The following is a 23,858-nucleotide window of genomic DNA, read 5'->3' as shown; positions in this document are numbered from 1 at the left end:
CCTTGAAAGAAGAAACAGCAAACTGAATACATGCTGAAAGAAAGGATAACCTTAACAGATTTTATTTTGTTTCTAAACTGGATTCTGTAGTGCTCCTGTGTCTTCTCACAACTTCGTTTTGAGGCGATTAAACTTTTCTTGCCTATTTCTATTTTTAAACTTGTTAAAGCTTAGTTTGGCATAGAATTGCAAAAACAAGTAATTCCAAACTAAAGCTCAGTTCTTCTCACAGTGTTAGGGATGACAGTCAACAATGTAGAAAGGTGCTGGATATTTGGGTTTATATGTGCTTTTAGAGAGACTGTTGAATAAGAATGAATAAAGGCAAAGTGTTTGCACTCTTTGGCTAGCCCTTCTTAGGTTCTTAAAGTGTGTTTGTGTAGGTAGTACTGTCATAATTGGCACCAAGTAATTATTGTTCTAAAAGTCTTAATTGAGGCTTGGCTTTGATTTCTGATGGAGTCTCTGTTGTTTTCCTCTATAAATTCTACTATAAATTGGTGTTAAACTGCAGGGGAAGCTGGTAGAAGTCCAAAAAATACACCTATGCAACAGATGTACTTGCCTGCAGATACATACATGAATTGGAGCTTATACTGCCAATAAAACACATTTCAAAAGCCTTCTGTTCTAAATATAGAGTCTGGGAAGTGTGACAAGTTGTGCTAGCTGTATTTAAAAACAAACATACCCTCCCTCTTCCCACACATGCACGTGAAGAAATGACAGGACTTAACATTTGCATCAGCATAGAACTACAGAACTTGTTTCCATACACATAAGGAAAAAAAAACAAGAAACCATTGGGTTTTTGGAAAGTATGACACTAAATATCTTGTCAGAAGTAGTGTTTTGGATAGTAATGTTTTACAAAGATGCTGGTAGTAAGTATTTCCACTGGAGACCTATCCAACACATCAAGCAGTACATTCCAGGGAAGTTGCCTGAAAACTTCATTGAAACTTCAAATTGGTAAAGCTCTTGGATAGTACCATAAAGGACCTGTTGTAGTGTAAAGTATTTGCAGTCAGCCTTACTCAGACAAGACAATGATTGCTTTTGTTCGTATGAGTAATGGAAATGGGAGTTATAAAGTAATGGTGTTTGACTTCTGGAGCCTTCAGAATGGCTTTGGAAAATAGTATCTTCAGCTAAGGTGTTTGGCTATTGAATAGATTGTGCTTTATAGGGTGGATATGTTTTGTAATTTTCTAATTTGACAGTAACTTCTTTAGCAAAACATTTATTGAAACATTTAAAATCATACATCATGTTTACATTTTGGAACTATTAGAAGTGTGAACGGTGTGTTTGTGCTGCCCAAGAAATTTTTGCTCTTTGTAATTCATAGTAGGAGAGGGAAAGAGTTGGTGGAAGGATGTGTACAGAATGTGACTGTTCCTAAACATATAATAACATATAATTTCCAAGAAATCGTTTAGGATATTGCTCACCTGTATACTGGTCTATAAATGAGTAAACAGTCCCCACTTCTGTGATTACTGTATCACTTGGTGTGGAAAAAATAAAGTAGTTATCAAAACAAACAATGCAGCACTACAGGATATAACTAGAGTGTGTCTGCTTTGTGGTTTAAAGCCAGGGCCAAATCCTAGAAATCTGGCCATGATGTACATGTTTTTACTTGCACTACTTTTGAATATGTCATTGCTGCCATTCTATTGCACACACAGATGTTTGGTGTAGAAAGTACAGTACCTCACCATAGACATCCTGCTTCTGTAAAATCCTCTGTGTGACATTCCAGGGCTTAGAAAAGGAGAAAGAAAGGGAGAATAGTTTTATTTAACCTGGAGACAATATCTCTTTGACAGGAATATCTTTGCATTTATTCCTTAAATATATGAATGTCTTGCAATTTCTGCTCTTAAAGTTATAGAACAATTAATAGCAGCATATATATGAAAGCTTTGTGTGTTTATTAAGTCTCTCCTACAAATATTTAGCACATAGAATGTTAGGTGTTGGAAGGGACCTCTAGAGATCATCTAGTCCAACCCCACTGGGAAAGCAGGACCGCCTGGCGCAGGCCACACAGAAACGCTTCCAGGCAGGTCTTGAAAGTCTCCAGAGAAGGAGACTCCACACCCTCTCTGGGCAGCCTGTTCCAGTGCTCTGTCACCCTCACAGTAAAGAAGTTTCTCCTCATGTTGAGGTGGAACTTCCTATGTTCTAGCTTATTCCCATTGTTCCTTGTCCTTGGCACCACAGAAAAGAGACTGACCTCTTCCCCTTCACACCCGCCCCTCAGATATTTATAGACATAAATAAGATGCCCTGTCAGCCTTCTCTTCTCAAGACTGAAAAACCCCAGTTGTCTCAGCCTTTCTTTGTAGGAGAGATGTTCAAGTCTGTTAATCATCCTCATAGCTCTCTGTTGGACTCTCTCCAGTAGATTCCTATCTCTCTTGAATTGGGGAGCCCAAAACTGGTTACAGTATTCCAGGTGTGGTCTCGTGAGAGCAGAGTAGAGGGGGAGGAGAACCTCCCTAGACCTGCTGGACACACATTTCTTAATGCACCTCAGGATACCATTTGCCCTCTTAGCCACATGGTCACATTGCTGTCCCGTGGAAAACTTGCTGTCCTCTAGGACTCCGATGTCTTTCTCCATGGAGCTGCTTTACAGGAGGATGACCCTTAATCTGTACTGGTGCCTGGTGTTATTGCTCCTCAGATGCAGGAAGTTGTTCTTCCTATTACTTTGCACAAATATTTTATTTTCTTTGTACTTTGTCTCCACATTATTATTCTATTTGGCACAAAAAAGTTTTCTATACTATCTGTACTCCAGCTATATTCACTGTTATAGATGGGGGCAATTGTGTTTACTGTTTCCCTCATGGTTGTTATGGGAGGGGCAATCTTGAAATATAACAAATTATGTCCAAATTGGCTAATGAGTGTAAATGTTATTTGGTGGTGATTCAGCTGAGAGTACCTTTTTATAAAATAAAATTTCTCTAGGAGTTAATGTTCAAACTTAAAATGCATTTTGAGGCATTTGCTTAGACTTTTGGTTTTAAAGCTAGATAATGAAAGTAGGTGATAGATTGGTGTGTTCACAATTTTAAGTATTAGTAGCACTGGGCTTTTGCCAGTACTTAAAAGGATCAAATTTATATAGATAAACTACTCAAAGAAAGAAAATAGTTTTTGCTGTTTATTTCTGGAGATTATAAATAACCATGAATGTTTCTTACTTAATTAGATCATGTTCTAAAACTTTGTAGAAACAGGGTATGTTGGTTTTGTATACATGCCTTTAATTTTATGTAAAAGACTGAGGTAAACCATGCTGCCATGGGTTAGATTAGTATGCCTTACAGTTGTGCTGATGTGCATGTTTTGCCTTACTGACTTTCATGCCATTGTACTGGGAAAAGCAAAAAAGCTTTGGGCATGAGGATTTTGTAGGTCTGTGTAATTGTTACAGTAGCTGAGATTTTGTGTGACCATAAATTCAGTTGCATCATGTGAATATAATTAACTCTCATTATGCGTGCCTTGTAAGTTCCTTTCAGTTATCTGAGTTGTAATCAGCTGAAAAAGTAATGGAGATGCTGTATTCAGCAGCCACGCAGAAGAAATGTAGGAATGTGTAAACAGTGGCCTGATTTCTGTTGGGAAGTGCTGGACCTCAATGGCCAGCATTGACTAGCTCTCCAGAACAAGAAAGTTGAGAATCTAGCAAAGGAGGAGAAGTGACCAGTAAGTCAGAGCAGCATTGACTGAGCCTACGCATAGAAAGAAACGCACAGGAAAGTTTCACAGTGAAAAGGAGTAGCATGTTTTATAGGTTTTTTTCCTATTAATTCTGTAGCTATGGGTATGTTTGTTGCTCTCTTAAAACGAATGCTGAAGTGCTCATCTATTTGACTAAAAGTCAAAGCTGGCAATTTGAGAACTTCCTGGATTGCTTGTAACCACGGTACTGAATTTCAAACTACACTTTTGAGATCCCACCTCTCCTCCCTCCAGTGAGTCCTCTTTGCATTTGATATTTTGTCAGAATATGTGTCAACTGTTGTGGTGGATTTGCTACCAACTTACCCATAAATAGGGAGTGTTAGCATCTGTATGTAAAGATAGGAAGCTAAAATTGTGTGGGAAATAAGGAAAACTTTGAAGAACCAAATGTTTACTTGCATGCCAATAATTTACCACCATATGTAGATGATCTGCTGAATGATAATTAAAGGCTTTATTTTGTCATATTTAAATCTCTGCTTTTTCCATCAACTGTTTCTGTTGTTTGAGGTAAACCCACAGTATCTGTCTTTATACTTTCACTTTTATATGAGCTTTTAACAGTAGCCTATCAAGTAAGCTGAGTGTGCTGACTGCTGAGAAGTATTCTGAAGTGAAATTTTAATGGATGGAAAATGAGAAATGTTACAAAATGGGTTACTCAAATGAGTATACAGAAAAAGTTAAACATGATGAAATTTAATGTAGTTACACTCTCAGGAAACCTTGTTACAGATTCATTTGTGTGTGTTGTTACATTCTTGGCATGCATTTTTCTCCAGGTTAACTTTTTCTCAAGTATGCCAGGAAACATTGTAAAACTGGGAGAGCTTGGCTGTCAGAGTTCTGCATTTTTAAAAAGGATATTTTGGTAAAGAAACATAATTTGGGTTTATATAGAAAATACTGTACGTTAACATAGCCAAGCATTTTAATTCAGAGTTAAGCTTTCAGGCTCTGTGCAAATTGTAGCAAAGCCTGTGGCTGTCCATATAGGTCTGGATTTTTGTGGTGTTCTGCAATCAATGGAATAGGGGACATAAAGGTATTTGGGGATCTGCCTTATAAACAATATGTTTCAATTTTTAAGTAAGTTTTGGGCATTTTTTGTTCATGCTAGTTATATGTTTGTATGCATCTCTTTTTTTGAAAAATAAAGTGAAAGCGGGAGGTTTATAGGTAAGATTTATATATCAGGGTATTCATTATTCTCTGTTTCTTTTCCCCCACTCTCACTACCTTCAGATTCCTTTTCTCCTTCTCACCTGCAATTTTTTTTGACTAATAATGTTTTAAACAATATAATTTCAAGCTAATTATATTTAGTCATCTTTTCCTTCAGTGTGGTGAATAAATGTTGGGGGTTTTTTTAGATTTTGGTTGTTTTGGTTTTTTTTCTTAAACTTTGAAGTTTGAGCCAACTCCTTTAAATATTCTAGGTGACTTTTTTACAGATAGAATCAAGTGGTCAATTTATAATTCAATGTACTGTCCCCATGCCTATTTGGAAATGACACAATGTGTAATGTCTTCCTTTTTTTTAATCCTTTCCAAATTGGAGTTTTGCCTTACATGACTGCTGTACTCCCTGCTGATCTAGCACAAGCTGCAGTCCTGCCTTAGAAAATGGATAAATGCCCCTTGGCATGACTTTCTTGTGATAGCAGTGTAACATTTAAATTGAGTTTTTAGATTTGGCATAGATTAGTTCTAATGGTGTCCACTTCCTTTATGTTCTTGGCTATTGCTAACACAATGTGACCCTGAAGGCTCTAACCTAAAAGCTATTCTATTCAGGATCTCTGTATTCCTATTTCAGTAAATCTCTTGCCCAGCGCAATTTTGTTTGCAAAATATGCTGCCATAGCAGTTCCTGAGCAGCATTTAATATAGATATGCATAAATATTTAATTTTAATTTATTTGTATGATATATGCAAGTTTTATGAGAGAGAAACTTCCAAGTATTCAGTGAATGCTGCATAGTTGTGGGTGTATCAGAATAAATACTGATTTGAGAGTATTCAACAGTATTCTGATATTGGCTGAAGAAAAATAGCTATTGATATAATAAGTTACTTTGGTAATTAATATTTTAGCATATAAATCTTTTTAGTACAGCCTGAAAGTTAAGAGAATTGGCAGAATACTTACATATGTAAATAAATATAATGCATATATAAATTCAAGAATACGTATATAACGTCAAATAATAATTGTATTTTACAATATAAATTGAGAAGATTAATCCAACTTCATTTTTTGTCCTATCCATTACCAGGTTTTACGTTGAGACATATTTTTGCACTAGAGTTCATAAATACAGCTATCACAATTTAAATGCTTTTCAGTTGTTCTTCAGTTTAACATAGAGAAGCAAAGTGTTAATTAAGAATCAAGAAGGATCATTTTAACCAAGTTTCTTGATTTTTGAATGTTACTTTAGTATAAGTAGAGGTTTGATTCTGCCTTTTAGCATGTTTCATTCTTTATGCAATTTAATTCACTAAGACTATGTTTTAGGACTACTCTGCATTTTTACAGTGGGTAGTTTCTAGAGAAGTCTTTCCCAAGAATGCTGAAAACATGTTCTTAGTATTTTTACGGAGTTTCTTACCTCATAAAAGTGGAAATAGAGATTGTGCTAAGGGTGTCCAGAAGCCGTGTCTCCCTATATGACCATGACATTGCAGCAGCCAAAAGGATTAGTGTGTAAAACAAAATGTCTATTCTGAAAGCTGTGCCATCCATCAAACCCCTGGTCTTGCAGGGACTCAGTTACTGTATGATTGCCCGATTAGCAAGCTCAGCCAAAACTGTGATGTCATATGCTCACCCATGGCTTTTCTTTGGTACTTTCATGTGTCTTGTGTATTTGGTATGGTCTTGAAGCCATTAGCTAGAAATCACACACATAAACTTTCTGTCCAACTGTAGATATTTCTAACATAAATGACATCTCAGAAAGTCACTTTAAGGTTCATTTATAGGTAGCAGAAGAAAGGTATTTCTAGGGCAACTTCACCTATCTTAAAGTTGACATATAAAATAGATTAGATTAATTGTTTCCCAAATTCCCTTTCTTTCCACTGTGAAATGCATGGACTGCAATGCAATGAATAGCTCACCTATTGATGTTTACAGGTATAAGAAATAAAACCCACACTGTGTCTTATGAGGAAACTTATTGTGTAGCTGCTTTCTACCAACTTATTATGCAGCTGGTACCTGGTTGATGGTAGGTCTTTTGGTACAGGACTAGAAAAGTAGCTTACCCCTGTAGTTGTTCTGGGTAAAGAACTTTTCTTTCATAAATACTTTTGGTAAAGATCCTAAAATTAATATCTGCTTGTCAGTTTGAGTCCAGGGGGGAGAACTTTCTCCTTGTTAGGCAGTGCTTTCAGTTTCCTACTAGTCTGGGACTGATGGAACAATAAGTATTTTTAAAAGAAAACAGTAGTGTTGGCTTTTTTAGAAGTCATGTTATTCTTTCTAAGTGGAGAGTTGCTTCTGTGTTGTAACATTTCCTGGGGTTTTACTTATTTAGCTGAGATACCCTGGGATTAAGAAAAGATTTGATTCGGAATAGTCTCGACATATTCAAGTATCTTGCTGGTTTTCAGTGTTCAGTTTGGCTCTAAAATGTATTCTGCTTGCATAAAATTAAGCTGTTCAATAAAGTCCCTAGTTTTGCTTCTCACTTGTGACAATAGCTGTTGTGAGCTTTCAAGTTCCAGACAGCTAACAAAATACTGTCAGCAAGAGTATCTTAAGTGAAAGACAAAGAACTAGTGATTAAAAACAGATAAGATATGAATAAAACATTAAGGGAACTGCAGTACCTATTTTGAAAGTTAGATTATTAAAAACTCTTCTCCATTTTTTCCTTAACTTCAATAGGTCTCTTTGTTTACCTTTTTCAAGTTATAAAATGTGTGGGGAGAAGAACCAAGACTTTTGAAAACAACTGACCTTGGGTAGTTTTGTACTTCAGTCTTCCGTTTGGTACCCTTTCCCAAGTCCCACTCCTGCCACCCCATCATAGATATATTCATTGTGTATTCTGAGAAGTTTTAAATGGTGCCCTGAAAAGTTTATTGTTGGTTCTTAAAGCTTGGCAGGATTTTCTTTCTTAGGTGACTGTTTTTATTAGGGGGGTATTATGCGCTTGGTTGTTGCCACCTGACAGTGGGCTACTTATGTCCAGTGTGTGGGAGTGAAAGGAGTTAACATGTGCCTGTTTCTGAGCATTTCTCTAGAAACAAAGGACAAGAAAAGTTAATTATTTGCTTTTCCCACTCTTGGTCAATACAAGTCTGAAGGTTGACAGTTTGGGGGAGTTTTGGATTACTGCATGGCTAAGTTAGAAGCCAATTAATTCAACTTCTTTACTTTCATTGGAAGAAAAAGGTCTTAAGTCCTATCCTGTTTGTTGTGGATGAGAACAAAAATTGACTCGCAAAAAAGTTTCAGGAAGGACTTAAACTAACCTAAAAATGAGCTGCCGATGAAAGGGATTCTAACAGTTCCATCTTCCGTTTGTAGCCCTTTCCTGACCAGTCCTGGGACATATGTTTAGCTGTCTGATTCTCCAGCTCATTACTTAAATCTAGCTGAAAAACACATCCTATGAGAGATTGATTTCCACTCAGTAACTTGCCCTTCCCTTTGCTGCATGGCTGCACGACCACCAGTGCTGGTGTAGAGGAAGCATTGGGAAGGCAAGAAGTGGAACTGTTTCTTTCAGTAGGAATGGGATCTTAGTTGGACTTAAGCCCTTTAGAAAATTATACATGCAGTGGAACTGCATGAAAGATGAGAATTAAGTAAAGCACATCTTTGAGATTCAGACCTCCCAAGAGAATTTATATTCCTTTAGATTTGGCAGTTGTCCTTACAGAGCTTGCTTTATATGCTTCCCATCTGAAATAATTAATTTTATTTTACTTTTACATTGATTTTTTAAAATACCTCTTACCTAACCTTTGCTTTTTATGCCTGTCACATCACTGAACAGAGAAAAAAATAGCTCCAGCTAAATACAAAACAATTTAATTTTAATTATATATTGTTTATATGTAAAAGCTTACCTTGGATCTCATGTGGAATTTGAAATGAAGCTACAATGCCAAAAAGCCTTTGACAGAGATAGGAAAAAAGAACAATTTGCTACATGACATCTATGTTTAGGATTTATTGGAAGATCAGTAAGCTAGGTTTGTTGTTGTTGTTGTTGTTTTTGTTTTTTTTAATGGGCACTTTACAAATGTTTATAGACAATGAGTGTCTTGTGGAGTTTTGAATACAGATATGCATGCTTTTAACACAGTTTAGGCTTTAAGGAACCATTTATGGAATCTGAGTGTTCTATAAGCATGTGCAGACACCCAGGTTAGATCACTGGTATGTTCTGATAGTATTTATTGTACATAGACTTTCCTGTAGAGATGTGATGGTGCTTGGCACTTTGTTTTGCTACCCTTTGAGATTGGGAAATTGATCCAAATCAGTTGCTTTTCAAGAACTTTGCAAAATACCAAGCCATTGTTTTGGAGCTTGGAGAGTTACTTTTGTAAAAAAACTGGATATTTTTGTCCTTCTTTCCCAAACAAGGAATACAAAGGAACATTGAAATCTACAGCTGTGGTGGGAGGATGCGATTTCTGCAGGGACACCATGTACATTCCGTTGCATGGAATGCACTTGGTATGACATTTAACAAAATGTGTTGCTTAACAGCTTTGAGAAAGGCCAGCTTAATTGTAGGGATATATGCAATGGGAGCCCTTCTTGCAAGATGGCATGCCTTCCCATCCCTTCCTAGAGTTCAACAGAAGACTTCTTTTGCCAAGGTAGAGAATGGGGTTGTGCTGCTGGATAGTCTTCTCAAAGAATTTGTGGTTTAAACCAAATTCCAGGAGGTGTGCTTTTGTGTATCCCAGAAAGCAGGATTATCTGACCATTTATAGTTCTTGGTGAGCAAATTGAAGTGATTCATTTGAATAAATAAGATGGATTGTTTATTGTTCTTCAAATGTTTATGTAGTCATGTTGAAAACTGCAGATAATCTGCAGTTTTCTACTGTCTGCTTTTTATGCTAATATGCGATTTGCAAAGGTTAAGGAAGGAAGCCTGTTACTGGGTTTATTGATCTTTGTGGTATTGACTAGCTGCAAAATAGTTTTCATAGATGGCAAAAACCCCTCATATTTCTAACTTGAGGTGGTGAATTTGGATGTGATCCTACTTCAGTTTCTTACTGAAATCCAACAAAGAGCATAAGAATTGTGAGTTGGTCTTTGGTGTTTTGTGGTGAGGGTTTTTTTTCTTGTTTGCTTGGACTTTCTTCGTAACAAACCTTGCCAATATATTTAAGCCCAAGGAGTTCTATTTGACAAAATGTGTCTATTTTTGTGTTTCTGGGAGGAGTAACAGTAACTTGATCTCCAGAAAGAAACTATCTGGGTGGAATGTGGTGATGGTTATGGCATGTAATCAGAGAGACATAATTACAAATTTAAGCTCTGGTCCATCAGTTGCGAGGCTTTCTAAGTAATAGAATACTGTCTAATGTGAAAGTAAAAACTTCTAATAGGACAGATTTCCTGTCCAGATCTGCCTGTTCTGCGCTCTGTTCTCCACATTTCTTTCTCACTGAAAAGATTAGATTGTAATTAATGTAAGATGGCAATTATTTTAAGTGTCTTTATTTGATGAGGGGCTAGCATTTTCAATATTACAAAAATGGTTCAGAAAGAATTTAATAAAGTTACAGAAGCAAATGAGGTAATTTAGACAAAAATCTGTCTTCAGAAATGTCAGAAAGGAAGAGCATGAACATTTGTATTTGAAAGTGCATTTTAAAGATTACAGGTTTAAACCAAGAAAATTTTGTGATAAATGTGTTGAATGCAATGGTGTATGGTCATATCTAGGGCTTCTGAGTATTCCTGAGACATTGGAAGAACATCAATATTAAAATAAAATATAGTTAAATTATTATCCAAGCCTGTTTTAGATGAACATAATAGATTTTAAAAGCAGAAATAACATATAAATCTTCATAATTCAAGAACACAGTGTTTGTATCTCTCTCAGGCAGTAAGCATCAATAGTATAATTTTACTTTTGTGTTTCTGTCTTTGCTAAAAATTCACCTTTATTCCAACTGTGAATACTTAGCTGCTTGAAAATAATGGAAGTTTTCTAGGCTTGGGAAAAATGCAGCTGAAGTACCAAAGGAGCTCTGTGTGTGAGGAAGGTCTTTTTGGAAACCACAGAAACTGAACCTTGTTGAAACTGATTCCAGGTGATAAAGGAACTTCTAGCTGGAAAAGTACGTGGAGACTTCCATAATTGTTTTTTGTCAGTCTGTGCTATTCTGCAAAAGCATTTCAGTCCTTAGCAGTGAACCAGCTTATTTTGGTATGCTAGTTTGTGGTTTTGCGACAAGGGCTACCTGTTCCTTTCCTGTGCTGACCTGATATTGGTGTCCAGAAAAATTAAAGGGGTGTAATCTCTTGGTGTAGATTCTGTCTTTTTTGTTTTGTTTTGTTTATTTCTTTTATTTTCTGCATTTTCCTGTTGTAATGTAGTGGAGAGGTCAAGACCCAGAATTAAAATTGTGTACTAAATAAACTCTGTTCAACTTCTTCACCAGGACCCCTCGCTCCATTTGTAGAAAGGTGTTTTCTAGCCACTTGGCCTCCAACCTTCACTGTTCTATGGGCTTATTCTGTCCTAGGTGCATGAGCCTGCATCTGTCTTGGTTGAGCATCATAAAGCTCCTGTAAACATGTTTCTTCAGCCTGTTGACACCCCTCCAACTGACAGCTCTGCCCTCCAGTCTAGTGTTGTTTAAAACTGTCTTCAGTCGTAAATTCAGAAGGTTTATTAAGCATGGCTTTTGGTCAGCTTTTGCACTGGTTTCTTCTTCAGTTCTATGTAGTGAAGAATGTCTTTAAGAAAGCATGGTAAATCAGCAGCCTCAAAGGCAAGTAAAAAATTTAGCATCTCATTGCAATAGTGCTCAAAATAATAATCTCTTGGGTCGCAGTTTGCCTGTGTAATATAGTACAAGTATGGAACTTGAAATTTTACAAACACAGAAGATGAATGCTTTGCTTATAGGATATTTTTGTGTGTATGGGTTCCAAGAATGGTAGGGAGCTCTGTAAGAAATGTTTGTGGAAATAGTCATTGTTTATTGTGCTTTTCTGTGTAGGAGCCAAATTATTTATAAGTAAATACTTAAGCTTTCAAAAAACTGTTTTGTTTTTTTCAATCAAACCATTGTTACTGAAGAACTCAGTTACTGTCAGTGGTACTATAGCAAAACTTCAAGCCAAATTACACTCAATTTAGAAATTCTGGTGCAGGCATCTGTGATTGTCTCGCTCTAATTCTTCTTCAAGACTCTACTGCACTTGGCTCAACTGGTTAGATTCACATGTATGTTTTGACCTTCATTGTGACAGCTTTGACTCCTAAAACAGCCAGAGAGCCTTTGCTTGTTCATAGTAGTTGCTGCCATATGAAAAGTTCCATGTGGGTGGCTCAGGTCTTTCTATAGATGTGCTGTTAAGTATCTGTTTATAAGCTATATAGAACTTGAATGGAAGTTTTTCCACTGCTTGTGTTTACAGGTTAGATGGTTTGCTTATTTTTATGAGGCTATATAGTAAATTAGAGGAAATGGAGATGGGAGATAGTAGTTGAGAAACTGTGAAGCCAAAGAATTTAACTTGCTCTTATTTTATTTAAATTATTTATGAGCTACAGTCTCTACTGTCAGACTTCAAATTTTTTTTGGGGGGAGAGGTAAATGAACCCACAAAGATTTAATAGTTGTGAACATCTTCTGAGTAAAATGTAGAAAGGAAGATTTTTAAAGTAGCATATTTGTGGACCTTATTGTAATTTATGTGTTGAGTACAGTAGACAGCCTGGAATCCATACTTCTCATGTAGAGTAGTTTAATGATGTCTAGATTTACTGGGCTCTTACTCTTTAAACCCACATATTTCTATCTGTTTCCTGAGTCTCTTCAGCACCTATTTTGTCTCTTTTAAACTATGAATCATATTTTTATATTGATCATATTTTAAAGATGAAAGCAGGCATTCTTAAGTCAATACATGACTGCAGGAGCTGAGGCCTTAATAAATATGCTAAATATCACCTCTGTTTGCAAATGGCAGCTCTTAACTGCCTGCCAAAAACTTTTAGTTGAATTAAAGGCAAGACTGGTCCAAAATATTGGAAATGTTTATCTCCCTGATTAATACCACTACGTATTTCTCTTCTTGCTGAAGTGTTAATGATGAGTACTGCTTAGCCAGATGTGTGATTGTCTTGTCAGCTCTTCTAAGGCCAAGCCTGCTATTTATGTTGGATTGGTTAAAACCATAGTAATGTTTCATTAAATATAGTTTTTATCTAGCATAGGTAAGAGCTTGGTGGATTTATCCTCTTTCTCCCATACTTTTGACAAATATCAGGACTGGTGCTGTTGAACATCTTTGTCAGAGACACGGACTGTGGGACTGAGTGTATCCTCAGCAAGTTTGCTGACAACACCAAGCTGTGTGGCCACATGCCTTTTGATGCAGGCCAGGACACAGTTGGCTTTCTGGGCTGCAAGCACCCATTGCTGGCTCATGTTGAGCTTCTCATCAACCAACACCCCCAAGTCCTTCTCTTCAGGGCTGCTCTCAATCCATTCTCCACCCAGCCTATAATTGTGCTTGGGATTGGCCTCATCCAGGTGCAGGATCTTGCACTTGGCCTTGTTGACCTTAATGAGGTTAGCATGAGTCCACCTCTCAAGCCTGTCAAGGTCCCTCTGGATGGCATCCCTTCCCTCCAGCATGTCAATCACACCACACAGCTTGGTGTCATCAGCGAAGCTGCTGAGGGTGCACTCAGTTCCACTGCCCCTGTTGACAAAAAAGATGTTGCACAGCACTGGTCCCAGTCCTGACTCTTGAAGAATGCCACTCATCACTGGTCTTCAAGATGGTTAGGGCTTGGTTTTCAATAGATAACTCTATGTATGTTCATTATTTTTTAAAAAATTACTTCCTAGCTGAGGAAGACATCATTATTTGTCTGAGATATCCAGCTGAACAAATGTTCAGTTCTCTCGATTGATACTGAATTCTTGATCCAAGAAACATGCATTGCCCAGTTAGAGCTTTTTGGGAAGTTTGAAGGAGTGGAGCAAAACCCCATGTGTGCAAGTAGATTATTGTGGACATAAAGTATTTGTTTTCAGAGTCCAAGCAGTTTTGAAGTGTTACATAATGTAATACATTCATGACATGGGAAATCAATCTAAACCATGACTTGAAGTTTTAAGAGTTTGCTGAGCTCTGCCCTACAATAATGATTGTGAGCTCTTGCTTACTGCTAATTTAAAGGGCAGTTTAAGAAAAAAGAAAAAAAAAAAGTGGAGTTAAACATTAGTTTGCATAGTAGCTTAACATGGTAAACTCCTAACAGATTATCTTGTAGTATGCTGCAGATCAAAGACTTCTTTGTTATAGTCTTAATTCAGAAGTTTTGAAGTTCACGAGTAAGTGTTTGCAAAATTGGGGAAGCTTCATGGCTTCAGTGATATAGTAGGCTCCAAAGTATTTATTGATATTTACAAACAGCCATGAATTCTTTTGCACAGTGTTATGAAATACTAATAAATATATGAATTAACTTTTGTTTCTAGTTTTTTGCAAAAAATAGGCTGGTGTCTGCAAGCAGGTATTGACTCAATCATGTCTTCTTATTTTCACCACGTAATTTAAAGTATCTCCTGGACTGATTAATCTGCATGTATTTTTTTATGTGTGTTTGTTTGGGGCTTTTTTCTTCCTTTTTCCTGTACTTATCATACTGTTAGAAATAAAGAAATTTTGGGAACTCTCTCTTAAGTTCTGACTTGTATCTAGTGGCAGTCTAGCATCTATTGATCTGCTGTTACTGTTGTTTGACTAACCAACTTTCTCTAGTGTCTGTATTACTTGTTGATTGGCCTGTTTTTAAACAGAGCAGTCCTATGTGCTACAAGAGTTGATGAAGCTTTCTGTTAATGTATCTTTGAATTGTGCAGTGGATTGAACATGAGGCCCAGCTCATACACCTGTGTAGGACTGTGCAAGTCAGAGGCATTAGTTTTCAACCAAAAGCAGTATAGTCCTGTCTGCATGATGATGTGCCTGGGCTATCAGATGTCTCATAACGTTCCATCTTCAGTCAGTCTGGTTCAGACACTAGTTTGGCTTGCTTTAGCTCAAGTTTCTCTGCCTTTTGCTACGTTTTGCAAAGTAGATGTGCCCTAGCTTGTTGCAAATGACGGTACTTGATGTGTTGTGAGCTCTTCTACAGATACAGAAAATCTTCCTTTTTACATGCACCTATTTGCTATTTTCTAAATCTGGGTTGTCTAGAATGGTGTGTGACATTCTTGATAAAGTCCTAATGGTTATAGAGTGCTTAAAATATTTCCTTGTTAATTCTGGAAATACGTGTCATGATGTATCCTGGCATTGAATTTTGTCTCTTCCACTGCTATGTTATAATGGTGGCTCATGCTAGGGTACCTCCTGCTTACCTGTTGGTTTACTGTCAGACATACATTATGTATTATCCCTGCATTTCTGCACAACTGAAAGTTGTAAACTCATGCTTGGGATCTAATTTTCAATGTTCTGTTTCCCTTTTTAAAACTTGATTATTTTTTTTGTTAGACCTCTGTTCAAGTAAATATCTCCTACGTACAAAACCTTTTGTCTAATAATTGAAAATAATTTCTTCATAGTATATTTATTGCACAGTTACATCTCTATAAAAATGAGCATTTTCTGCTAGTCTCTAACAATGAGAGAGAAGACTAGATGAGAAATTAATTTGGGAGTAGAAGTCTGTCTTGCCAAATGCGCTTTTGTAATGGATTTTTTTTTCTTATTTAATTGACAAGCTGATACACAATTCCCTTTGCTTCTTTTAAGAATGTAGACTATTCTGTCACAAAATGTCCATGAATATTTGTTTATATGCTTGAAGAAGTGCCTAGCTGAAAACAGTAGAAGTTGTGGTTTCCAATTACATCTGGGTGGTTCTTTGATATAACTCACCTGACCTCATTGTGTTTCTTGAATTAAACTAACATCACTGAAAGAAATAGAAAGCCATACATTAATGTAGGACTCCTGTTATTACATTGTTGTTGTTATGCACTAATACGCACAAATAGAGATACCAGCAACAGAGTCTTGATTTTAGGCTGTGGTTTTTAAACCTAGTTATGTTTATTTTACATGAAGAACGTGGCTTTTTCCTCTTCTTGGTCTGTTTATTGCTACTGGTAATGTGGCAATCCTCTTCTGAAACTCCAGCTGTCCCTGATCTTTGTTGCTCATTTGAAAAACCCCATTAGCAGAGGAAACATGGTAAAGTTCTGGTTCTGTCTCAGCCAAATTAGTCGTACTGTAAGGGTGTATGGAGAAGAAAATGGGACGTTTCTGGAGGAGTAATAATTCTGTCAGAAACCCTAAGTGTTTGGGAGATGGGCTTACATTAAAAAGCTACTTTTTCTTTGATGTGGTAAAAGTCTGTTTGCTATGCAGTGAGTATATTGCTTAAAAACAAAGGTGCTGCTGGATTGTTTTAATCTTCTTATTGTAAACCCTCAAATTAAGTTATGGTCTGTCTTTTCAGTCAATGTAATCTGAGTCTGATTTGAGAAAATTGGTGTTAAACACCCTTGTTATCATAGTGGAGATAAAACTGCTAAGACATGAAAAAAAAAGTTAAGGAAAAGCTCAACTACAGCCAAAAACACCTTCAGTGCTGCTTTTGGCTGTTACATCTGTGTGCAAACATGTGTTTGCTCTGTCCAGGAATGCCAAGTCATGTGAACTCCCAAGTACAGGCTGTAGTATTGCGACATGTACTGTGAGTTAAACATCTAGAGTGAGTACATCCATTCTGCATTTTGTGGGTTAGAAATTTTCATGTGTTTTTTCTAGCATCTATGTTATCTAAACTAGACTGTTTTTTTTATTTGTTTGTTTCTTTTTATTTTCTTTTTCCTTCTGTATGTTTGTTCTTTAAGTCTTTATTAACATCTAGAAATAGGGTGAGTGACAGTTCATTGATGGAGTTTCAAGATTGCTTCTTTTAAGCAGTTGGTGATTAACCAGACATAGTGTAAAAGTACAAATTGGGGAGGATTTTGGGTATATTTAAGTGTAGCTAGTCAGTAATATGAATATGAGATAACTAAAGATTTGATGTTTAAACTTAGTGTAGGTCTTCTGAGAGAGAAAATAATGGGGGCTTAGTGCACTTTTAAAGGCAATAGACAGATCTGAAACTTGCAATTGAATAGGAGATTGAGCTGTTCTCTGGACCTTACTTGTCTGTCTTTTCTCCTCCAGGAGTTTACTGTCCACTTGGATCAGCCAGCATAACTCTTCCTAACTTAGTGTCAGTGATCTGGGTTACTTTACTGCATAGTTTTCAAAAACTAAGATAGTTTTTATAGAGCTGGGTTAAGGAATAACTTTGTGTACAGTTGCAGTGGCTGATCTGAAGGGAAAGTAGACTGACTTTTTGAAGTGTGAGGTGATGAGCCTTTGGAGGTAGTAGCCTCAGCAATGTCTTGCTTGCAGCATAGTCTGAAAAGAGTGAATTGTACTAGTAATAGCCTTTAAAGAAAGTCTTTCCAAACATGGTGATAATTTTAATCTCATATTTTCTTAATCAAAACATATTTAATGGATATAATTATTTGTAAGCTGACATCTGTGCAGATTTTGAACTCAATTAATTTCATATCTTATGAAAATACACAACTGGCTATAAATCTCTCTAATTTATATACTGTGGAGGGTCAGTAAGATAAAATGCAGTATTTTAAGAATCCTTCTGGCCAGTTTTGAAATTACTGTTACTTCCAAGAAAATAATGGGATCTTCAAAGTCCTAGTATTTTCCTCTTTGTAATGCAGAAACATCAGAAGCAAACAGAAGACAGGTCTTCAGAAGAACTTCATAGAAGTTTATTGAAGCCTCAAGTTAGTGATTCGTGCAAATGCATAGATCATGCAGTTGTCATAGGCTTTTCAAAATAGAATATACAAATTATACAAAATCTAATGGAACATATGGTGTAGATGCATAAAATTATCTATGACTTCTCAAATTGCTCTGTAGTGTGGTACCTCTTCTTTCTGGGTAAATTATACCTGTGAAGTGGAATAATGCTTCTGTGGAATTCTGGGGACTAAAGTCTGAAGGTAGTGTAGAAATGGCAATGTGAAGAGGAGGAAAATGAAAAGCAGTGAACACTATTTCTAGAGCAGTTCAAATTTCACAGTTTTAATATGAGTAGCAATATGTATTGTCATTTAGCACTTTCATCAGAATGGTTTATGCTGCATTCATGAGGAAATTTTATTACAGCTAGCTGCTTCTACACTGTGGTACTTGTTCATCATTTAAACAATTCTAAGTTAAGGCTATTGAAGCTCCTTTTGAATTTCCTTGCATATGCTTACAGAATTAATAGCGTATTTTTGATAATTAAATTACTTAATAATAAATCTTTAAAAATATTTCAAGCTCAAGGATTTGGACATAAGGTGAAGTGTAAAAGTGAATCTGGGTAGGTCTGGTGTTCAAGTTTCTGCACTTTCAAGGATTTTATGTTTTTTTTAAAGAAATTCAGTTAAGTATGCAGATACTTATCTTGTGACATTTTAAATATACTACATATATACTAAATACTACATATGTAAATACTACATAATCTGTAGTCTTCTAGATCATTATTATACTGTTTTTAGCTTGCAATGCAGAAGGAAAAAACTAGAATAACATGTCATTTACGATGTGAAGTTTATGTTGTATATTTAGCTTGAGCAAGCATTTGGAACCTTCTGTAATGGAATTGCAGTGTTTTTTCTCTGTCTCAGGTGGGAAGATTAATTTGTTGGAACACAAGTAAACTGGGAACAGCTTTGACATTTTAGGATGTCAAATCGGGAATAAATCAGAATTTAAAGTACCATGTACAGTCTTACTAGTAGTTTCATACAGTCTGGTATTCCAGCTGGAATCTCTTTTTAGTACCAAACAGGCATGAGAGGGAGTGTTTTCTTGGTCTAGCAAAGTCCACTGGAGGAGTTTTTTTTGTGTCTTTAAATACTCCTAGAGCCATTATAATTTTAATTTGAGCTTCTTGCGAAATTACTTTTTGTGTGCCAAAAACTTAAACCTTATGCAAGCTGTTCACATGGCTTCAAAGTATTTCTCTGTGAAGGAAAGCTGTTTAGCGTATTGGTACTTCCCTCGCTCTATTCCATTTTAGATGACATAACAAAACTGGAAGACAGGTCCACAAATCATCACAGACATCTTAGATTTGATCTTATTATTTTCTCTTTAAAGGACAGTAACACAGATCTCATAGTTTAAGGTTCTCTTCTAGTAATTTATTATAGTAGCACTTTGGAAATTTGAAAATTGATTTCATTTTATTCTTAATATTTTCTTTTTCATCATTAGTGTAAAGACTAATCGGTCTCCCTTTCCTCCTTTTTTAAGTGTAAAAACCATTTAGTTATAAGGAGTAACAATGAAGTAAGCTTGATATCTATAGCTTGTTGAATCTAAATACTGTGGGAAAATAGGCGATCCTGTTGCATGTGGTATTTTGTAGTATATTTTTAGGATTTAGTATGTAAAAATAGTGTACATCTTGGTAATGAGACAGTTCTGATTTTTGATTAGTAAAGATATGACACTTAGCATTTTCCACAAAGCCAAAATAAAACTTGAAACAGGTTGGGAAGAAATATTTCCATTAGAAATGGCCAGGATTTTTTAGTCTTGTAGGAAAAAAAATAATAATAAAATCTGGTTTGTGTATGCCTGAATATGTTAAGAGCTAAGTTATAGACAGTTTCCAAGTTTGGAAGGTGACAGAGACAAAAGCAGCAGCTGAAATATTGGGGAGATCACAAGAAGCCTTAGAAAAGGGAGCAGGGAAAAAAAAGTGAGTCACCAGGTTGGTGAAGCTGTGATAGAAAAAGCTGAGACAATTTGGGAGAAGGGGTTGCTTCAATATCCCAAATGATAGCTAGAACTGTCTAAAAAATGTTACTTAGCAGATGTGTTGATTAAAAATTTCTATAGGAAAAATACTTCCTTGCAGCCAGGAGTTGTAAGAATCGATTTTACTTCTATCTTAGTGTGAAGAAGGCATTTATGGCTGGTTCTGAGAAGCCATCAGGACAGGACAGTGAGATTTCAGCAATTATGTGTAGCGCTGCAGGAAGAAATGAATCCCTTTTTATGCCATGTAGTTTGTGGTAACGAACAATGTGGGAACTGGTGTCAGGTTATGCGAATAATTACTGTTGCATTTGTGTAAGGTAGAAGAGTGAAAGTTTGTCAGCACCATGCAGCTGAAGTACAACAGCTTCTTTCTGATGTTGCTTTAAACCTTGTATGTGCTTGTTTCCCCCTAGGAAGTACTGTCTGGGATGTGTTTGCTGATGTAACATTATGTAAATATTATTTCAAAGCAAAAATAAGTTACTGATGACTAAATAATATAATTCCAGCTTAAAGTATTTTGGAGTAAGCAGAGATCAGTATTATTTTTTAAACTTTGTAAGCACCTTCAATTAAATGTAAAGTAATTAAAACAAATGTAGAGTTAGGATGGATTGCCATTTACTCACTAGATCTCATCTTCTGTTAGGTTTTGGTGGGAGGTACTTGTATATTATTTACTCCTAGAACCACTTGTTTGCATGTATTTTCGTATGCCATTTAAAAGGTAAATAAGGAGTAACAGGAGTATTTCTAAACTTTGAAGTTTTTAATCCTGTGGTGATGAGTAAAATGAAAGCTTAGGAAAAAGTTTTAATTTCTCACAGGTATGTTTGTTGAACTGGAAATGAAACAGAAGATTTACAGTTTTACAGATTTTTATTTTATCTTCTTTTTAAAATCATAACCTTAATAAAAAGAGCATGTACTTTTGCCTTTTATTGTTTGCATTGCTTTTTACTTCAGTAAAAAAAAAAAAAAATACTGTCTGTAAATGTAGCTAATATACGCTTAAGCTATAAAGATGGACCTCTTCCAATTTTGGGTCATGCCTTGCATCTTGCCCTTTTGGGCACAACTTTAATACAACTACAGATAACAGCAAAGATCACAAGAGCTGCAAAGAGCATTTCAATGAGAAGAGTAAAATCATAGCAGCTTCATGATAAATAATAACCCCCTTCAGCCCCCTTCTCCTCCCAAATATGGAAGGAATTTCAGTTGTGTCATTGTAAATGATGGTATTTTCACAAAGGCTTCTCTGTGTATCTGCAGCATAACAAAATTAATATAAAATGCATCATCTGTACTTTGATATAACTGGCAGAGAATGTGTTGAATCTCTCAAAGACTGTGGGTTGCCTAATACATAATTTTAAATGCACGACTTTTTGGAGTGCAATAAGGCAAACACTTCTCTTGTGACAAGATTTATTAGGAAGAGCTTGAAGGCAAATCTAATAGAAACAGTGTGACCTACTTAAATTAGCATAACATGTTAGGTAATTGTTTTAACACAGCATATTGTTGAGACAAAATTTAGTTACCAAGAGCAGTTACAGTAACTACTGTGGTTGACTTGTGTGGAAGTTTTTTTACAGAAAAGTTTTGTGTGATTGAACCAGAAGTATTTTTGTGATAGGCAGTATTTTGATACTTTAGTTACTTTAAAGTAACTAAAAAGGAGTTATGAAACATGTCAAGGCTCTTTTAATAAATCTAGTGTCTCATAAAACTGCAGAGGTCTTTAATTCATACCTCTGAGGAGAAATTTACAGATTTAGTCCACCCATACAGAAAGTGTTCCACTTTCTTAAGAACTTCCATTAAAATCCTGCTTGCAGCAACTGTTTCAGCTTTGTTTTGAGTAGTTAATCTGAAGATATTTTCTTGAAAGATTGTATTTAATTTGGCTTTATGTAACAGAATGGTTAACTTGTTCCAGATGGGAGGAAACCCAGCAGGTGATGGTTTCCAAATGTAATTATGCAAAGCTGCTGTCATCTCAGCCACAGAAGTTGTGTGGCCAAAGACTTGGGAGCTTATTAAAATAATGCAACTCTATTAAAACATCAATTTTTTGTTTTTAGAAACTACCTGGGATAACATTCTACAGTTTCTTGATATTTGGTATTTCTTGCCTTTACCTTGAAATGTGAAGAAATGATTGCACAGAGTGGATGGGATGAATGTGGTCATGCTAGGCCATCTCAAGGAGAAAAGTGGTTTTAACATCAGCATAAAATCAGCTGACATGAAATGTTCAAACTTACATCAGTTACATAAATTGAAGTAATTATAGTCTGCTTCTTTTAAACCAGTCTGAAGCACTGAAACTCATTTAGAGAAGAGTTTTACTCCTTTTTCTATGTGTGGATAACACTGAGAGGAAATGATGGCAGTGAGGTAGGCGGTGCTCTGCTCCAGTCTCCTTCCCTCCCCTTTCTTTCTTTCCCTAGGCAGAAAGAGAGGAGTGAAGGCGTTAATGATTTTTTCAGCAAATGGGGAGAGGACAAGCGTGGTCCTTTTTAATGACTGTGTTTCACTTTTGAATGCTTATATATGCTTCAGGCTTAATCATGAGAATGGTTAATGACTGACTGAAGCTGATGGTCTGTAAACAGTGCTATGAAAAGTATTAGGTATGTATCCGTGTTCAGTTCCTGCAGAAAGATTGTGATGTTTCATTTGAAACTCATTTGCCTTTTTTTTTTCCTGTGCCATGTACTAAATGCCTGAGATAATAGAAGGATTTTGTACTGATCTCTTACTAACCCTTGTGAGTTTTCCATCCTGTGACTTTAAATGTGCAGTGTTTATTTAGCGCCATATTTTTCAGAGTTTGCTTTGTGATTAGAATACCTGCCTCAAACTTGAGTACTGTTATCTTAAATAATTAGGGCAGTGAATGCTGGATATTACACTGGGTCTCTCTCAGTACTTATTTTCTAGGTTTGTGAAAGATCCTGTTGAGAATGGTAGGCTTGTTTTTTGGTGACTATGGACTTTGCCTTCAAATTACTGATTAATTCTTATCAAAGTGAATAAATGTTTGCATTATTTCAGAAGTGTTTAAGCAGATTTTATTGTGAGGGATGAAGAGTGGAAGTATTTGTAATGCCTTCTGAAGTAATGAAATTGCTCTAGCAATCAAAAACTCAGTTGCAAATTAAATAATGCCTTATCTTGGAAAATATCTAGCTAGTTCTTATGTTGGCAAGTCATAGGTGTTGTTGTCCAGGTTTCTGTCTATATCCTTTGGATTTTTATCCTTGTTCTTAGGGGGAGGAAGGAAAAAAAAAGTTCTCTTTTGGCAGAGCACTTGAGGTTAGTCAGATGTTTGTAAACATGAATCATTTAATTGGCTTCAGACAATTAATCAAATATAACTAGTGATTTTTATTTGTGTAAGTCACTTTTTGTTTTAAGGCATGTCCTGTTTATCTGCTCTGTTTTGCATCAAAATGCAGCGCATGCCCTTGAAAAGCATTTTCAAGATTGTGTATGGTAATGGAAATTGTAAGAATGTAACAGAATGTAAGGGGTTTCTTATAATTATTTTTTCCTGATATTGAAGCAACATACCAAAGAACATGCCACAATTAAATACATAAAATGAGTTCTAACACCAGCACAGACTGAAGAGTTCAAACAGTTAACTGTTTAAAAAGACTGGTATGAAATATTTATATTTCAGAGAATGTTAGATTTCTTTTTGTTTTGTTGTTCTGAATTGTCATTCAGTGGCACATGAGTTGACGTAGCAAATGAAAAAGTTTTGCTGTGCAAATTACGTTTCTTAAGTGCAGTGAACCAATACAAGTGTAGTAAAAAGTGCTATCTGACTAATTAAGCAAATTAAATATTTCTTCAGGGAGGCTGGTGTGACACAAACTTGATTAAAACTAGGTATACAACATTTCTGTCTTTTAACTAAAAAACTCTCACCCTGCTTTTAGTATTGCAGGT

The 23,858-nt window shown here is 35.9% G+C and overlaps 1 protein-coding gene across 7 annotated transcripts in view; it reads left to right on the top strand.

Annotated features, from left to right (window-relative positions):
• PLEKHA7 (pleckstrin homology domain containing A7) overlaps window positions 1-23,858 on the top strand; it is a 163,808-nt gene that overhangs the window by 20,794 nt on the left and 119,156 nt on the right. Inside the window, exon 1 of one of the 7 annotated variants that reach the window (XM_051620716.1) lies at window positions 9,542-9,622. The exons of the other annotated variants lie outside the window; for them this stretch is intronic. Coding sequence (XP_051476676.1) covers window positions 9,543-9,622 — 80 coding nt within the window. The 5' untranslated portion in view covers window position 9,542. Of the gene's footprint in view, window positions 1-9,541; window positions 9,623-23,858 lie in introns of those variants that run through there. 7 annotated transcript variants of the gene reach the window in all.

Source organism: Apus apus, chromosome 5 (assembly GCF_020740795.1).
Source record: "Apus apus isolate bApuApu2 chromosome 5, bApuApu2.pri.cur, whole genome shotgun sequence".
NCBI lineage: Eukaryota > Metazoa > Chordata > Aves > Apodiformes > Apodidae > Apus > Apus apus.
The sequence above is the reverse complement of the archived record's forward strand: the minus strand, read 5'-3'. Positions and strand labels throughout refer to the sequence as shown.